General features: G+C 35.2%; 1 protein-coding gene across 2 annotated transcripts in view; it reads right to left on the bottom strand.

Annotated features, from left to right (window-relative positions):
* Positions 1-16,894, bottom strand: part of negr1 (neuronal growth regulator 1) — a 212,084-nt gene that overhangs the window by 100,172 nt on the left and 95,018 nt on the right. For both annotated transcript variants that reach the window (XM_028444489.1, XM_028444488.1), the window contains exon 3: positions 5,667-5,792. In XM_028444489.1, coding sequence (XP_028300290.1) covers positions 5,667-5,792 — 126 coding nt within the window. The remainder of the gene's footprint in view (positions 1-5,666; positions 5,793-16,894) is intronic.

The following is a 16,894-nucleotide window of genomic DNA, read 5'->3' on the forward strand; positions in this document are numbered from 1 at the left end:
AGCCGTCATATGAGCTGTGAATAATTTACAGAGCAAACAGAGATTGACTGAGGTACTGTACTGCATTGCCACACGGCTCAGCACTTGGTAAGTTCCTTTGATTCCAGCATTAAGGAAGCCGAAGCTTTCCCTGTGTAGTGAGCTGTCAGAGAAAAGGACTGCTGACTGCTCCTTGGGGCGTGTTTTGGGAAGATATGCCTCATGCAGTGCAAATGGGGGGGGGGGGTGCTTAGGCAAATCAAAACGTACAGCATTGATGAACGTACAGTAGCTGCCAGGAGAGATTGGGAGAACAATATATCCCTTCTGAGTCCTATCTCAAGAAACAATCAAATATGTATTTTTTCAAAGGTCACACCTCGAGCCACTGAATTCAACTTTCAATGGAAAAAGCTTATCAAAGCAATTTTCTCAGTCATCCAGCCGTCCACACCATCAAACCAAATTGAAACAGGCCATCTGAGGGGATATTCCACCACTTCTTTCATGACCCACAATGGGGTGATGAGACGACACAGCACACTAGCCCTTCTTATTCAGGTAATGTCCTGGAAAGTCATGCCTGCTTTGTAAATAAGGTAAATGGTAATGCACATCAATGTTTCAGTGTGACACATTGGAGAGAGGGCAGTGGAACAAAAGAAACAACTAAATGCCTACTGTGCAGGTTACAACAAAAAAATTAATGAAAATAATAGCTTTGGAATGTAATTTTGATTACCGGTAAGTTGATTATCATTCAATGTCCTAAGAATATGCAAGAGCACTCAGAGTGTGCAAACCTCTGCAAAGATTAGAGGTACTGTATCTACAGTACCTGCGAGATCAGTGTTTCTCAAATGGGGGTATGTGTGCCCCTAGGTACACGATGGCACTACAAGGGGTAGGGCAAATAAAGTGTCAGTCTTGGTCACACCCCAGGTGTGAGATGACCAGAAATTATTAAAAAAAAAAAAAAAAAAAAAAGAAAACATAAAAATTAACATATTCAGGAGCCACTAAATCGTGTTTTTCAATCATGGGGTTGGGACCCCATGAGGGGTTGCCCGAATTTTCAGAAAAATTCAAATTGATTTTTGAAAAAATGTTATTATTCTTTTTTTTTTACAAAAAAAAATAAAATACAATCTTAAACAACTGTAATTCTATACTTTCACTTTGTGAAATAAAAATCTAGTTCACTGAAATTTAGTAAAAACAAATTCTCGAAAAAAAATAAAAAAATAAATAAAATCTTTGTGGTCACCAGAAATTCTTGATATCAAAACGGGGTCACAATCAAAAAAAGGAACCACTGCACTAAATACTGTGTCTTTCCACTTATTTACAAAATGAGATTATTTAAAATGTTATGCTCTATAGTTGTTTTTAAATAGTTTTCTCAGAAAAATATTGTAATTGGACAAAAGGGTGTATTTGGATTCAGAAATAAGAGAAAGGGGGGTACTTGAGCCAAAAAAAAAAAAAAAAAAACAAACCCTTTTGAGAACCACTGTTCTAGATCATCTCCAAAATCAAACTTGTTTTTTGCCATGGTCCTCAGCTCATTCATTTAATTTCAATTCGTTCAGAACAAACATCCACATTAACAGACAGATGGATGGACTGACGGACAAATGCCAATGAAAACGTACAAAATACATTAGTAACAAGAACTTTTTCAAGACAGATTATTGCACAATGGCACGTCAGCAATGTTTGAGGAGGATCGCCAGTCAGTTTGTACAACCACATTTCATCAACTAACATTGTGAGTCGGGCAGGTTTTCAATTACCTCTCTTGAAGCTCTTGCTCGATTTACTCTTTTCTTAACTAAAGAAACAGTAATTACCTTTTTCTATTTGCAGACATGTGCACATGATTGTTTAAATACAGTTCACGGGCACATACCCCTGCATGCACAAAGAGCAGGAAAGGAAAAGGGGGGAAAATGCATCACAAAACACTCAGAGAGGGAAGAAGAACTTGACAGTCAGTCAGTACAATTTATCATTCTGTCAAACTTCAGTGACTGCTGCAGCAGAACTATCTGCAGTGTGAAAAACCCCTATCCCCACCAAGAATGAGTGAGTATGAAGAGAGCACAGCTGCAAGAATGAATCCTACATGTAGAAATGTTTGTCACTTTCTGTTTCCATGGCATCCTCTCAGCCTCTTGCCAATGAAAGCTAACTTCTGTCCAAAATCTGCAGCCAAGATAAATCATCAGGTTACACTTAAGCTTTAACTCAATAAAAAAATGGCTTTGGCAGAAAAGGGTTTTTAATAGAGGCCGATATATGGACTTTTTTCAAGGTGGGCCATCGGCCAAAAAGAAAAAAAAAAAAAAATGACCATCACCAGCCCTCCCTAAGGAAGGGTAAGAAACACTTTATTATAGGGAGAATATAAAAAGAGAGGACAGTGTTACACCTAGGTGAGGGGGAAGGGAACAGGGAAGAGGGAGTCAAGGTAGGAAATGGAAAAGGTGGGGGAGAGTTGATTATTTTAAAGTGAGATGTGATGTTGTCGTTGTCCATATTGTGACAAGTGTGAAGCTTAGGTATAATGGTGGTTATACCTAAAACAGGTTTAAACCCACTACTTGCACATTGTATATTGTTGTCGTGCTTTACTGCTACTTACCCGTCCTGTACTTTTTGTTTTACTTGGTTGTGTACGGGTATATTTAAAGTTCAATCAATGATAAAAGCTCTATTGGTGTATTTAATTTAATTTCTAATATATACATTTATATCATATGAGTGTTTCAATTGTCTTTCACAATCAATGTGCTTTAAAAAAAAAAAAAGTATATCGGCTTCCAAAATCAGCTTTAGATATTGGCCATCGGCCATTAAATGACGTTAAGAATGAAGTAAAAACACTATATTTGCATCCATCTACGGTCGTGGTTCTCAAACTTTTTTGGCTGAAGTACCCCCTTTCTCTAATTTATGAATCCAAGTACCCCCTTATGTCAGATTACCACATTTTGCTATAGTTAGACTATAGATGTTCACCTGCACTACTATCTTATTATTATTACTAGTATTATTATTATCTCATCTTGTTATTGTTATATTATGTTATTTAGTTTTGCACATATTAGTCTAACTACTGTTTATATTTTTTTCTAGTCGATTGTTATTATTAAATGTTTACATTATTAGAGAGAGCACAGTTCACCAAGTCAAATTCCTCGTGTGTATAACATACATTACATGGCCAATAAAGTTAATTCTGACATAGAACATAATGATAGAATACATGAGTGATAACACAGTATTTAGTCCTTCCTGAACAGATTCATTTCCATAGTTTTCATCATTTTCCTCCTGATGTAGGACCATTTGTATTTTCAGGTCACATTCTAATCCAGATCATTTCATTTTGTGTGTTTTTTGTTTCATTTTGTTGTTTGTCTGAATTTTTTCTTTGTCAGTATATTTCTCTCTTATTTTGTGTGTTTTTGTTGTAATTTTTCTATATTGTTGGTATTATTTAAATTATTCTCACTTAGTGTGTGTGTGTGTGTTTTTGGTGTCATTTGGTTGTTTCTTGTGTCATTTTGTATGTTTCTCTGTCATTTTTGTGTATTTTGTAGTGATTTTGTGTATTTTTCCCTCAGTTTGTCGTTGTTGTCATTTTGTGTGTTGATGGTAATAGTGTTTTTCACTCCTAGTCCATGTGCTTTTGGTGTCATTTTGTGTATTTTGTTGTTGTTTGTCTGCTCTTTTTATTATTCACTATATTTTTCTCTTATTTTGTGTGTTTTTGTTGTCATTTTGTGAGTTAATATTTAGTATGAGTATCATTTGTAACTGAAAATAAACACGAAACCCCATGTTTTTAATGCTTTCATTTGTTAATTTTCCACTCTCTCTCTCTCTCTCAAGTACCTCCTGTAATGCCATTGCGTAGCCCTAGGGGTACACGTACCCCCATTTGAAAAACACTGATCTACGGGACTTCACATTCCACACTGCAATGTGGGAAACTTTTCTAAAGTCCTAGTCATGTGACCATTGATCAACAAACGCAATAGTAGAGACGAAAACAGACTTTCGGGCGATCATTTCAACCTGCGACTTTGATTTATTATATATAACTTTATTTCAGACACATGATTTGTCCATAGATAAAAAAAAAACAAAAAAAAACAGAAGTATGAAAAAAGTACAATACAATATTATTGTAAAATTATTGATCTATGATGCCTACACTATGTCTTTATCTGTTAAAAATATATATAGTCACCAGGAGCTTCAAGTTTTGTGTTGCATTTAGAACATTCACAAAACAAATGTCTTTGATCTTCAAAAACATTACTCGTGCTGTTGATAGCAAACGTGTTTCTATTCCAAAACTAAATTGTGAATACATTTGAAGTTTTAGTAGTAGACAATCGTCTCAGCCAGGGTCTGAAATAAAATCCACCATCTCCTAGCTGGCATCTCCAAACCAAGATCAAAGAAAGCAAAGATTAATATTTTGCCATATAATGAAGGGCCAGTTCAGAGTGTTCTCTTAGATTTAATGGAGTATTATGGAAAAAAGTAATTATCGCGTTAGAGCCTTTCTAATTGTACTGGCTCCTTTGGACAAATCTGTCCGACGACATCTGACTCCCATGAAAAATGGCTTTTGCGAGAGACATTTGGTGGTTACATTTAGTCACAGGAAGCCTTTTATTTTGACCAGCATATCATTTATTTCCTGGTACACTTCAAAGTGTGGCCACTTCAAAGCAGACCGACTGCTACTCTGACTCTGAGGGTGTTCTTTTGATCATCTTCTGTAAAAAAAATGTCCCTTAGTGCAATCAGGCTAGGCACATCAGTGAAGGGGAAATGACAGCCATATGATAAGTCATTCTCAGTGCAATCGTATAAGAACACAGCATGCTCTAATTCATTAATATGATAATGAGGGAAGACTGAAAGAGGTTATGGTGTGGCCACGGAGCAACAGTTAAATGTCTTGGAATAAGTTTTCAAAGATACTAAAAGACAATGTAAAAGATGTAATGATGCCTGTGTCCCAAGGCCAGCATCCGCCTAAATTATTTAAGATGTTAACCATAAAGACACAAAGCTTCAATAATCCATATTTGAATAGCTGCTTGGTATATTGGCATTTCTGTTGTTTTTTCACTAATTTAAAAAGGGTAAAACGAGACAGCATGCACTCAAAAAGGGCATGTTTTATTATTATTAATAATAATAATGCATTTTATTTACAATGCACTTTACATTTAAAACAAAATCTCCAAGTGTGACAATGGGTGCATAGAAATAAAAGCAGGTTTAAAAACATAAAACAGAAAGTTAGCCGTACAATATTAAAAACAAATAAAAGAAAACAGCTGAGGGTTGCTAAATTGGGGCAAAGTGTCCAAGTTATCTGTTAGATGGACAACGCTTAACAGAAGAAGGTTTTGAGTTGTTTTTTTTAAATTCGACTGTCATGGGGTTTAATAAAGCCATTTTAAAGCCACGGAACATTCCGTTCCATGGTACCTTTCCCCATCTACAACATTCCAGCAAACGTCTTTCCAAATTACACAACCACGTATCGATTGTGTCTCTTATTTCCTCATTTCCGCTCTTTGCTTATCCATCCACCTGTTTGTCCCAACCCTGCGATCATTAGCATAGAAATGTGAGAGGTGAAGTGAACTCACCTAATGGGGTTATGTGCCTCCAGGAAATGGTTGGCTCGGGTTTTCCGCTGGCTGTACAGATGAGCGACACGTTGCTGCCCTCATTTACCGTGACGTCGGAGGAGATGTCGTATATCTTAGGTGGAACTAAAAACACACAAAAACATAACACGAGTTAGGAAATCAAAACCTTTGGGTCGATTAATGTCATCAATAAACAACCTTACAGAAACCCAAAGTGTTTATTAGTCAACAGATACACAGATTGCATACAATGACTCAATGCTTCATCTGCTGCATGTCAATGAGCCTTTGGTACTTGGATTTTATTATAAATTCCTACAGTGGTATCTTTTCAAATATATTCTCTGTAGGGGAAAATGGATTTGATATCTCAATAACTCCTTATCCAGCTGCTAATGATATTTTCGTTTATGCCTGAGGTTACACCAGTCTGTGCTGTTGATGTAGAAAAAGCTGTTTTCCAGAGATGAAACAGTATCTTGATATAAAATATTTAGACAGGTAAATGTGTCTTGATGCTTAGTATTGTATAAAAATAACAAAAACTTTCATATACCGTAGTTAAAAACCCTAAAAAGCGAATTATTGGTTGAATATTGTTAGGTCAGACTTTTTTCTTCTTTAAAAAAATAAATAAATAAATAAACTTTTTTTTTTTTTTTGTTAAATCAGCCAAATGACTGCATTTCTATCATATATCATCATTCCAGTGATTTAGTGACATATGCACTTTTGTAAAAAAAAAAAAAAAAAACCAAAAAACTTCTCTGGAAATCATACTTCCCATTTGCACAAAAACACAACATTTTGCACAAAGGTTCATTCCCATGCCAGATCGCCTTAGCTACAAAAACAGACCAATAGTCCTAAAGGTGGCGCTACTGCAAGCCTCTAAATTTCAGCATTTTGAAGAAAAAAAAAAACAAACAGAACAAAAAAAAGAACAAAATATCAACCAGAGATTTTGCAACTTTCACAAAAATGGAGCCTAACAACTTTTGTATATTTAAACCTACTGCAAATTATTACTCAGGTGTTATTAAAACCTGTAAAAGTAATTAAACCTGTCATCGGACTGTCCGACACATACGATCCACACAGAACTTTGAGCCAAAAATTACCTGTATATCAAAATGGTTGATTGTAAAGAGTCACGTAAAAACATGCTTGAAAATTCTTGCTAAATACATTTTCAATGTTCATTAAAACAAAAATAAAAAAATAAGTCATGATAGATTTTGAGTTCCTCTCTCATGCAGAAAGTCAATACAAAAATGCCATTTTTATATTTCTTACTCATAAAACTAACACATCATTTTTTAAAATAAATTGCCAACATCTCCATTCTGTCTGCAAAAATGTTCTAAATGTGAATTTTTGTCTCAATAACTGAATTGTTGACAGTAGTTTCAAATCTGCCTTTAAATACTAACAGCTGCTGTCTTGTTTTGCCCAAAACTGTCTGAACCCGAACATTGCTGCACATCAGCTAAAATTATCTTGGTTTTCTTGGGCATGGCACCTAATTTACACTGTCTCATATAAATGTAAGGAATATTTAGCTCAAATTGGCAGCACCATTCTGTCAGACTACCCAGGGCAGCTGTGGAAATAGATAACACTTCCACTTCTTTCACTTTAAAGCCTACGTTTCTAAGAACAATGATGCACACTTTGTTTAGCATATTTTTTTAATCCTATTTGACAGTGATGTTAGTGTTCTTTAAAATGTGAGTATCAAACATGATATTCTGTACGCCAACAGAGCAGTTCTCAACTAGACTCTCAATAAACTGTATTTTTCACATTTTATTATTTTTTGATGGATGGAGTAATGAAAACATAATGAAAGCCAGTGATTGATTTGCTTACAGTGTTTGTGTTATACTATGGCTTCAAATAATTTTTCAATTCTAACAAAGAAATCTAAATTAACAATAGATGTGTTTCAGGAAGGATGCTTTAGAGGCTGAGTATCACTGAACTGATCACGCCTCTCAAAAGCATATTTATGCAAAGTGAAAGTTACATTTCCTTCCACTGATGACCCACTGGACTCATATCTGGAAAGATTCTGGGCACCTAAATCCTGTCGGAGGCTTGGAGTTAAAAGCTTTGGTATTTAGGCTACTCAGAACACAAAGACACACACAGCTACCCCACAAAAGCATTTTAACACATTTAAATAACCACACACTGGTACACGCTTTCACACACACAAGCTTACAAGACGCTATTTTAATCTGCAAGATTTGAATCTCGGAGGGAGTTTTTATGCACTGGACTGTGCAATACAGTAATGGATTCTCAGTCATCTGGGTCCAACTATTCTACCCTCTGATCCCGACTGATGCCTGCGGAAAAAAGAAAGAAAAAAAGCCAACAAAAGAAAAGTTCAATGAACAGGGATTTTTTTTTTCTTTCTCTTCCAGTTTTTTTAAGATATATCCAGGTTTTATTGTGAATTTAGTTGTAACAACTTTTACATAATACAAATAAGAACATTTGTTTTCACAACGATGACAAATTACTATAAACTTTTGCATTACAGATGAAAATATAACAAACACGTTTAAAACATTGTTGCATGAATGAAGTAAAATAAAATAAAACAGTGGTAAAGAATGATGGTGAACCACATAAATCCACATCTGCATGTTAAGAGTAAACAAAAACATACCATAGAAATGTTTAAATGTAAAAGTCATTTTCCATATATAACTGGAAAGCCTTGGAAAAGAGTTGAGCTTGAGTTTATTGGCAATAGTACACTGTGGACAAACCAAAATAAAACCAGTGAAAGCCTCAGGTTAAACAAATATTGAAATTAGTAATCGACTGATTAATCGGCCGTCCGATTTAATCGTGTTTTACGTGTATCGGCATCGACTGATGTGCGCTGTTGGGTTTGCGATCCAATTAATTAACAGAGATGCTGCAACACCCTAACCCCCAATAGCAGAGCGTGAAGGAAGCTCTTCAACCCCAACGGCAAGTTTTAAACTTTCAAAGCATCTTTTAACTGCTGTGGTTCTGTTTTGTGTCGCAGTTGTATTTAACGAGCAGCTGGCTGGAGGTTTGGGGTGTGCGTTTCTTTTTCTCTCTCCCTCTCTGCTGAGAAGGAGAGCTTTAAAACATTGAGAAGCAGTTTACTACTTGTTTGAATATGTATTCCTGTTATGTTGATGCAATTTAGAACAGAAACTTGAACATTTTTTTGCCTAATGAGTATCTTACATCACGTTATTTTCCTCTGTTAATTTATGTTCTGGGGTTGTACTAGAATGGACTATTATTCATGGTTTCTTTTTGTGTTTAATATAATTATAATAATTATATATCTTTACACTCAACAATCCTGTTAAGAAAATATATCTTCAGTCAGGCCAACTTGTGTCAAAGCTATTTTCAGGACAAGGATAAACAGTTCTCTTTCATAATATTTCATGAGATGTCTCACTATTTTTTACTTGTTCTACATCACCTTTGGTTGTTTTTTTTGTTATTTGTTAAATTTTTTTACTTGGTGTCGTTCTACCTCACCTTTGTTCATTTCAATAAATGCTCGTTTTTTAAAAAAAACAAAACAAATTAGACTTGTACCATTTGTTATCATCATTGTATAATTTTTATGATGTAAATTGAGAGAGCGAAAGTAGTACCGGCTCAAAATAAAATAAAAATCGGAATCGGCCATGAAAAAAAAAAAAAAAAAACAATATCGGTCGATCTCTAATTGAAATGCCACAATCAATGTTAGATTTGGACAATTTCTTTACTCTGCTGTACAAACCAAAAGGAAAGAAAAAAAAATGTTCAACAGTATCTGGCAACATTACCATCGAAACTTATTTTATGTTTAAGGTCCAAAAACAGCAAGCGACAGCCTTTTAAGTATTCTGAGTAGTGATGGCTTGTTTTGTTGGGGGGGGAAGATCAATATCTTTTTGATCAACAAATGTGCTCCTAAATGAGGTGAAAGTGTTGGAAGTTGGAGGGCCAAGCAGCAAAGGTCTTGTTGAACCGCGGTTATTGCTTGTCAAACTCCTGTGTTTACTTGCTGTAGGACCTCAGTGTTGACACATCTCTTCAGTGTCTGATAGCACAAAACTGAAAATGTAGGGTTTGTCTGCTGATCCTATCTCTTCTCAGTGGGGACCAGGAGGTTTTTCAATAGGTTTAGATGAAGAGCTTTCTATTTCTACAGTCCCTGTAGCTCTCTTACTTTACTGTATTGAAGTAGAATAGCTGAGTTAAGGTAGTAGAATAAAACAATGATTCAAAAGTGGCCAAACAAAACACTAAGGACATGTTTTATCATCTGATATCCATAAAAAAAACCGATGGATCGGAATCCTCATGAAAGTTGTTGACATATGGGTTTATTCGATTACATGGCAACCTTTACAACAGATGTTCCATCAACATGTTTGTCACTATAAGTCTAATGATACAAAATTTGGAAATTCTTGGTTGTCATGCCAATCAGAACATGGTTTAACTGACTGTAACAGTTTGACTGTAGCTGCGTTTCCATTACTCTTGGAAATGTGCAAAATCTAAATAGCGCAATAAAAACTGGAAATGGAAAAAGCACTCAAATATCACTTAAAAGTTTTCATGAGGAGGTATTTCAAGCGTTTCGATATTGAAATGTGTGGCAAAAACGCTGTGGAAACACTTTTTCCACAAATACGCGTCACAGAATGTGACGTACATGGTCACATGATCACTGGGCTCCAGGAAAACAATGGTTTGGTACATGTAAACAGAAGAGAAGACCGGGATATTTCTTAGAATTATACTTTTAAGAATATTAGTGCCACATTAGATGTGAAACAAAGGAATATGGAGTGTTAAAGGAGGTTCTGAGCATCCATCTTCCTGCAACAAAGTCTCACAGGATGAGATTTCACGGGATTTCCTGACCAAAAACAACGTCCAATGAAAACACATTGAAAGCGCAATTATACTTTGTTGACATTTAGAAATATTGCAAAAATCTGTAATCTAAACCCAACATGTTCTGCATCAGAACTCCCTCCACAATCGCCCATAACACCAGATATGCGAGTGTCTATGGTTGTTAATAATGTTGGTTGCTCGTCTAGGATAGTTACCTATCCATTTTTGCCTTTCCTGTAACTCAGTCACAGTAAGACACGCCTATCCCATGTTAAATCCTTTCATAATAATAAAAAAATTCTACTATTGTGACTGAGCAAGAAAAAGCAGAGTTCTTTAAACTCAATTCAATCCAAGTTTGCAGAGTAATGGTAAAAATGTGTAAACATAAGCAAAGCAAGTGTAGGTAGAACCTCGAAAATATTCTAGACCAACTATTTACTACATCAAATATGAGGTTTTTGTTGTGCAGGGATTAGAGGAAGAGTAGATCTGGGCACAGTAAAGGCACAATATGAACACAATATGATTCAGCCATCTGTCGTCCTTCATCTGAACACACTTGCTAAACAACATTCCAGCTCTTTTTTTCTTTTTCTTTTTTTGTAGTTGCTAGGTTACAGTGTGAAGACATTGCCGTCTTCGTAGCCAATGAGTCTAGAGGATGGACACTTGATACCAAAGACTGAATGAGATTTATTTTTTGATGAGTAAGAAAGTACAGTGGATCCATACCATGTTATATCCTCTAATGAGAAAATTAGATCACGGCTAAACTGAAAGCGTTCACTTGACGTCTCTGCGTCGGCTTTTTGCGATGCTTTCAAGGGAACTGAGTCATGCTGACATATGAGACCAGTTATACCTCCATGATTAGGAAATGTGTAAAGGAGTCAGTGGTAGTGAGAAGGACAATTTAAACCGTATACAGAGCATTTAACAGAGCTAGAAAATGATCACGAAGCTTCACTTTTAGACTGAAAAGCAATTTATATGTGACACAAAACAACAGGGATAATTCACTAAATGAAATGCATTCAGTTTCACACCAATGTGATCCAGGCTTTTCTCTTGTCTTTTGTTTATTGATACGCTTTAGAAGAATAAAGTGCACTTTGGCTGATTTAGAAAAGCCCAATAGCACCCATGAGGGTTATGTTTCTTTCCTGAAAAGATCAAATAGATTTTTTGGTAGGATGTTTAATGGCATGCAGTATTTGGCTTCAATTGAACTGTTAGTCTACACCACGAGTTGGCAACCTTCACATAAAAAAAAAAGAAAACCTATTTTAGCACCACCTACCAAAAAAGAAAGAAAGAACAGATGTGCCATTTGCCATCCAGTATTTCACAGACAGGTGTCCCATATATACACATATCTATGTATTTTTTGTATATTGAATTAATAGCATACACAGTAAAGCTGTTCCTCTGTACAAAACTGGAGACAAACACCATTTCACAAATTACAGACCTGTTTCTCTTCTCCCACAATTCTGAAAAAAATTCTAGAAAAAGTTTTCAACACCAGGTTAGACAGTTTCATAGAGAAGTATAACTTATATTCAATATGGATTCAGAAGTAACCGGTCAACGTCACAAGCTTTAATTGAACTGAACTAATAGAAGAAATTACAACTTCCATTGACAAAAGAAAATATACTGTCGGGGTATTCATTGATCTAAAAAAAAAGCATTTGATACAATAAACCATGAAATATTATTCAATAAATTAGAACAATACAGGATTAGGGTTTAGCACTAGAGTGGGGGAGAAGTTATATAACAAAATGGGAGAACTCCAGTCAAGATGTTTGGACATTGTGTGGGGCGTTCGACAGGGGATGGTGTTGGGTCCTAAATTATTCATTATCTATATCACTGATTAATGTAATATATCACAAATACTCAAATTAATTTTATTTGCTGATGACAGCTGTACTTGGTTCAGGTGAGAATTTACAGCAACTTTTACACTTTATCACTTCAGAATTCATCAAACGTAAATACTGGTTTGATAAAACAAGCTATCACTAAATCTGAGCAAGACAAAAATCATGATATTCGGCAACAGAAAAATGAATCACCAAGCACAGGTGCAGATAGAGGGGGTAGGCATAGAAAGAGTGTATGAAATCAAATTCCTTGGGGTGACAATAAATGATAAAATTTGCTGGAAGTCTCCCATTAAATACATCTGCACTAAAAAAATCGAGAAATATTTCTGTAATGGCTAAAGCAAAGCACTTCTTAGAAAGCAAATCACTCCGCATTCTGTACTGTTCACTGGTCTTACAATACTAAAATTACTGCACAGAGATCTGGGGTAATACATATTAAAAAAAATAATAATAAAAAAAAATTAAAAAATAAAAATAAATCACTGGAGTCACTATTCATACTGCAAAAAAGAGCCATCAGAATTATTCATAATGTTGGGTATCTTGAACACACCAATTTATTATTTATAAAGTCTAAAATAATAAAATTGTATGATATTGTAGAATTCCAAACAGCACAAGATCTATACAAAGCAAGGAATAATAAAAATATATTATCAAGTAACTTACAGAAAATGTTTCATGAAAGAGAGGGATGTATGATTTAAGGGATAAGTTGAATTTTAAGATTCAGAGATGTCGAACAACAATGAAAAGATTCTGGCTATGGCTATGTGGAGCTGAAACAATGTCCAACAATCAACCATGATATATATATATATAATGGATTTATTTATTATGGATTATTACTTTTTTTGTTTTGCTGTGTTGATTTCACTGTCTCGTGTTTCGAAAAAAATAAAATAAAAAAATAACTCATAGCAATAACATAAGTGTAAAACAGAGCATTGATTGGCGTCAATTACCAGCCTGACAGTTGTAACAGCTAAAAAACTCTAATATATTTGCTCAAATCAAAATACATCATAGAATTACTTCATTAATGACATATTGACTGCTAAATGATGTATTATTGATTAATGTATTACATGAAAGATGGGATAATTTTTTGTGTGTCCAGCATGTGTCAAACTCAAAGCCTGGGGGCCAAATCCGGCCTTTCAGAGCATCCAATTTGGTCCATAGGAGAAAATAAAAATGACAGAAAACATGAATCATTGAGTAAATTACCAACTAATTGAGTTGTAAATATTTCAGCCCCTCAATTTTGACAACTTCAATGAAACACCACAATACTTGCATGAGCTCAGTTTCCCCCCTGCATGGAAGTGCAAACTAGACCACATTCATGTTGGAATGACACATTTTCCTGCCCATAATCTGCAGTCCACTAAAAGTCAAACTGGTCCATGTATTTGGCCCCTGATAAATGCATTTGACAACCCTGGTGTGGAGGAATGCAATGAGAAGGTCCGAGCTTCACTCGTGAAACTGATGTCCATTTGAACTAATGACTGATTTTTGCACACATCAGCTAACACTCAAGCCCTCAGGTCAAATGAGGCAGCAGATGATTAAACACATTATTCAAGGCATTTATCTTGACCTTTAATAGAATAAATGTATTGTCACTTAGTATATACACAATAATCAGAGGTGTAAAGAGTACTGATTTATCCTACTCACGTAGAAGTACTGTTACTTGATTAAAACTAGGGATGTAACGATTCACTCAACTCCCGATACGATTCGATTCACGATACGATTCTCTCACGATTTTTTCATTTACAAAATGGGACTGTAGACAATACTGTATTATTTTCCTTATATTTTTCATTGTCAAAAGAATTCCTTAATAAACTATTCAAAACAATGCAATTTAACTAAAAATAAATCTTGAATTAAATAAAGGAATAATACAAATGAAAATGAAGCCTATTAATTTAAATTCTGGTTCTATAATAAACAATGCAAAACTGCATAATAGTTCTTTTTCTTTTAAAAGTGCAACTGAAAATGTATTTTGTGCCTTAACAATTGGACTTTAAAAAAAAAAAAAAAAACCGTCATTGCACTGATTTACGTCATATTTGTTTGGACCAGCAGAGGGCGCTGGTAACACAGTGGTCGGTTGGCATGCAGATATCTTGCAGTGAAGAAGATAAGCTATGCTAGCAGACAGAGCTAATAGAAAAACGTGACTTTTACAAATGGAATCATTTATTAACATATTTAAGAGTAGAAGGCGGCCAGAAAGAAAATATTAGCAGACTCCGCCCGCCGCCAACACTTCCCTCTGCTGGTTAAAAAAAGTACTGCGATTCAATTGTCAGAAAATCGATATCAACCGTGATACCTATGAATCGATTTTTAACTGCCTTACGATTAATCGTTACATCCCTAATTAAAAATGTACTCAAGTACAAGTAAAAAGTAGCTCAACTAAATAGTAGTGAAAGTAAAAGTTACCCCTACATTTATTTTTGGTAATAAATCTTGCCATGGTTCCCTTGCACACAGTAAACATCTCATGAATAAACCAGGAAAAGACCATATCTTGCACAAGTGGAACTTAATGTAATTTCCACAAAGGCATCTTTATAAAATAAAGGTTTATCAAAATGTACAATATTGTTAAAAAAAATAAATAATAATACCAATGAATTCAATTCAAAATAAAATTATCTCAGGCTCTAAGTATAACATTTATGAACCCTAAAAGTGAGAAAATAACCTCCATGCGCGGTGTATTACGTATAATCTGGTCGGCTATGATGTGACGCATTTGATTGTTGTCTGGTCATTTCATTTCTTTTGTAGTTTCACAATATATGGTGATCATTTTAAAACAAAAAGCTCCAATTCCTCTCCCTGCCTCTGCAATCTACCAGAAGCCACGCCTCTACTTTTCTGCATGCGCATCGCGGATCATAATAAGGTCACATTGATATACTGTAGGTCTATGGGTCAGGTAAGAGCCAAAAATCATATTTACCTGTTTGCTGTTATGACGGCCTTGTTTCCGTGCACAGTTCCACATTCACTTTGACTGTCTCAAAAACAGGAAGTTGAAGCCTATTGGCTGGGCGCACTCTGCGGTCCTTTCCATTTGTATAGGGGTCTATAGGACGAAGGCGGGACTTATATACATTAATGTATATGAATGATCACCGGCCATAGTGGTATTTTTTCGAATTTCAAAATAATCATACATAAACAGATTTCTCAGAAACTCCGGATATCAGCTTTAAGTACAAGTAAAATTACTGCTATAGAGATTAATTGTGATCAATTACTTTCACCTCTGTCAATAATGTGAAATGAGTGAACAAATTTGTTTCTGGAAACTAATAATCCGGTTTTATTGCATCACATATTTATAAAATATAAGAGTGGGTGGAAAAAAGTGTCAGCGGTGAAAAATGTATTGGCAAGAATGAAGAAGAGAAAGGTAAAGACTAGGGGTGCACCGATTGTAATGTTCTGGCCAATCACCAATTTTTTTAAACGCCTGACCTGCCGTTACCAATTTTGGCCGCTCTTGATTTTTTTTTTTTTTTATTAAACTGACATTATACACCTTAAATATTCCAGTCTTATGAGGTAGTTATCTGGAATATAAATTCAAAGTTTAGAACATTGCTGTCCACAATACTAAATGACATCACTTCCATTATTATTTAGCTAAAATGTGAAAAATGAAAGACTAACTTGCAACAGCTGACAGGACAAAAGCTAATAGTCAAACATTCTACAGGAATGTTAAAGTGCAGCAGGTATAACATTTTCATAAATTAAAGGGTAATAACAGAATAAACATGGCACAGGTTAGTTGTTCTCACACTTATTAAAGTCACTTATACATTAGTGGAAGGTTTTTATTCACGTCCAAAGCTGTGAACTCCATCATTTTTCTCGTCGTTGCTTTGCTCTTTTCACTGATAAGCGCTCTCAGCGGACAAATGTCTCTTTGCTCCGCTAGCTTTAGCTTGCTTACTAGCTTCAAATGCTCCACACTCAGCGGTGTGGCGGTTTATTAAATGATGAATGAGGTAGTGTTTTGTTTGCAGCTCCACAAAGACTTAATTCCGAGTTACAGGAATGACAAATTGAGATTTTTGCTCTATTTTTTGTGTAATGTTGCCAAACTGCCGACGGGCTAAGCTAACTGCGCTCCGGGTGTTGTTGTTATCCTGTGTAGCAGAGGCATGCGCAACTCACACAAGATCTGGTGGGCGGAGCCTGTCAGTCATCTCACAGCAGAAGGGGACAGTGGATGACTTTATGACAGACTTAAAGACCTTTGCGGAGGTGGAAAAGATTGGTGGAAAAGATTGTTTCATATGGAAACATTTTAGATAAGCTTGGGAATTCTCAGTCGTCAAATGGACCAGTGGGGTTCATTACAATTAGTTTTAT

The sequence above is a fragment of the Gouania willdenowi genome, chromosome 4, assembly GCF_900634775.1.
Source record: "Gouania willdenowi chromosome 4, fGouWil2.1, whole genome shotgun sequence".
Classification (NCBI taxonomy): Eukaryota; Metazoa; Chordata; class Actinopteri; order Blenniiformes; family Gobiesocidae; genus Gouania; species Gouania willdenowi.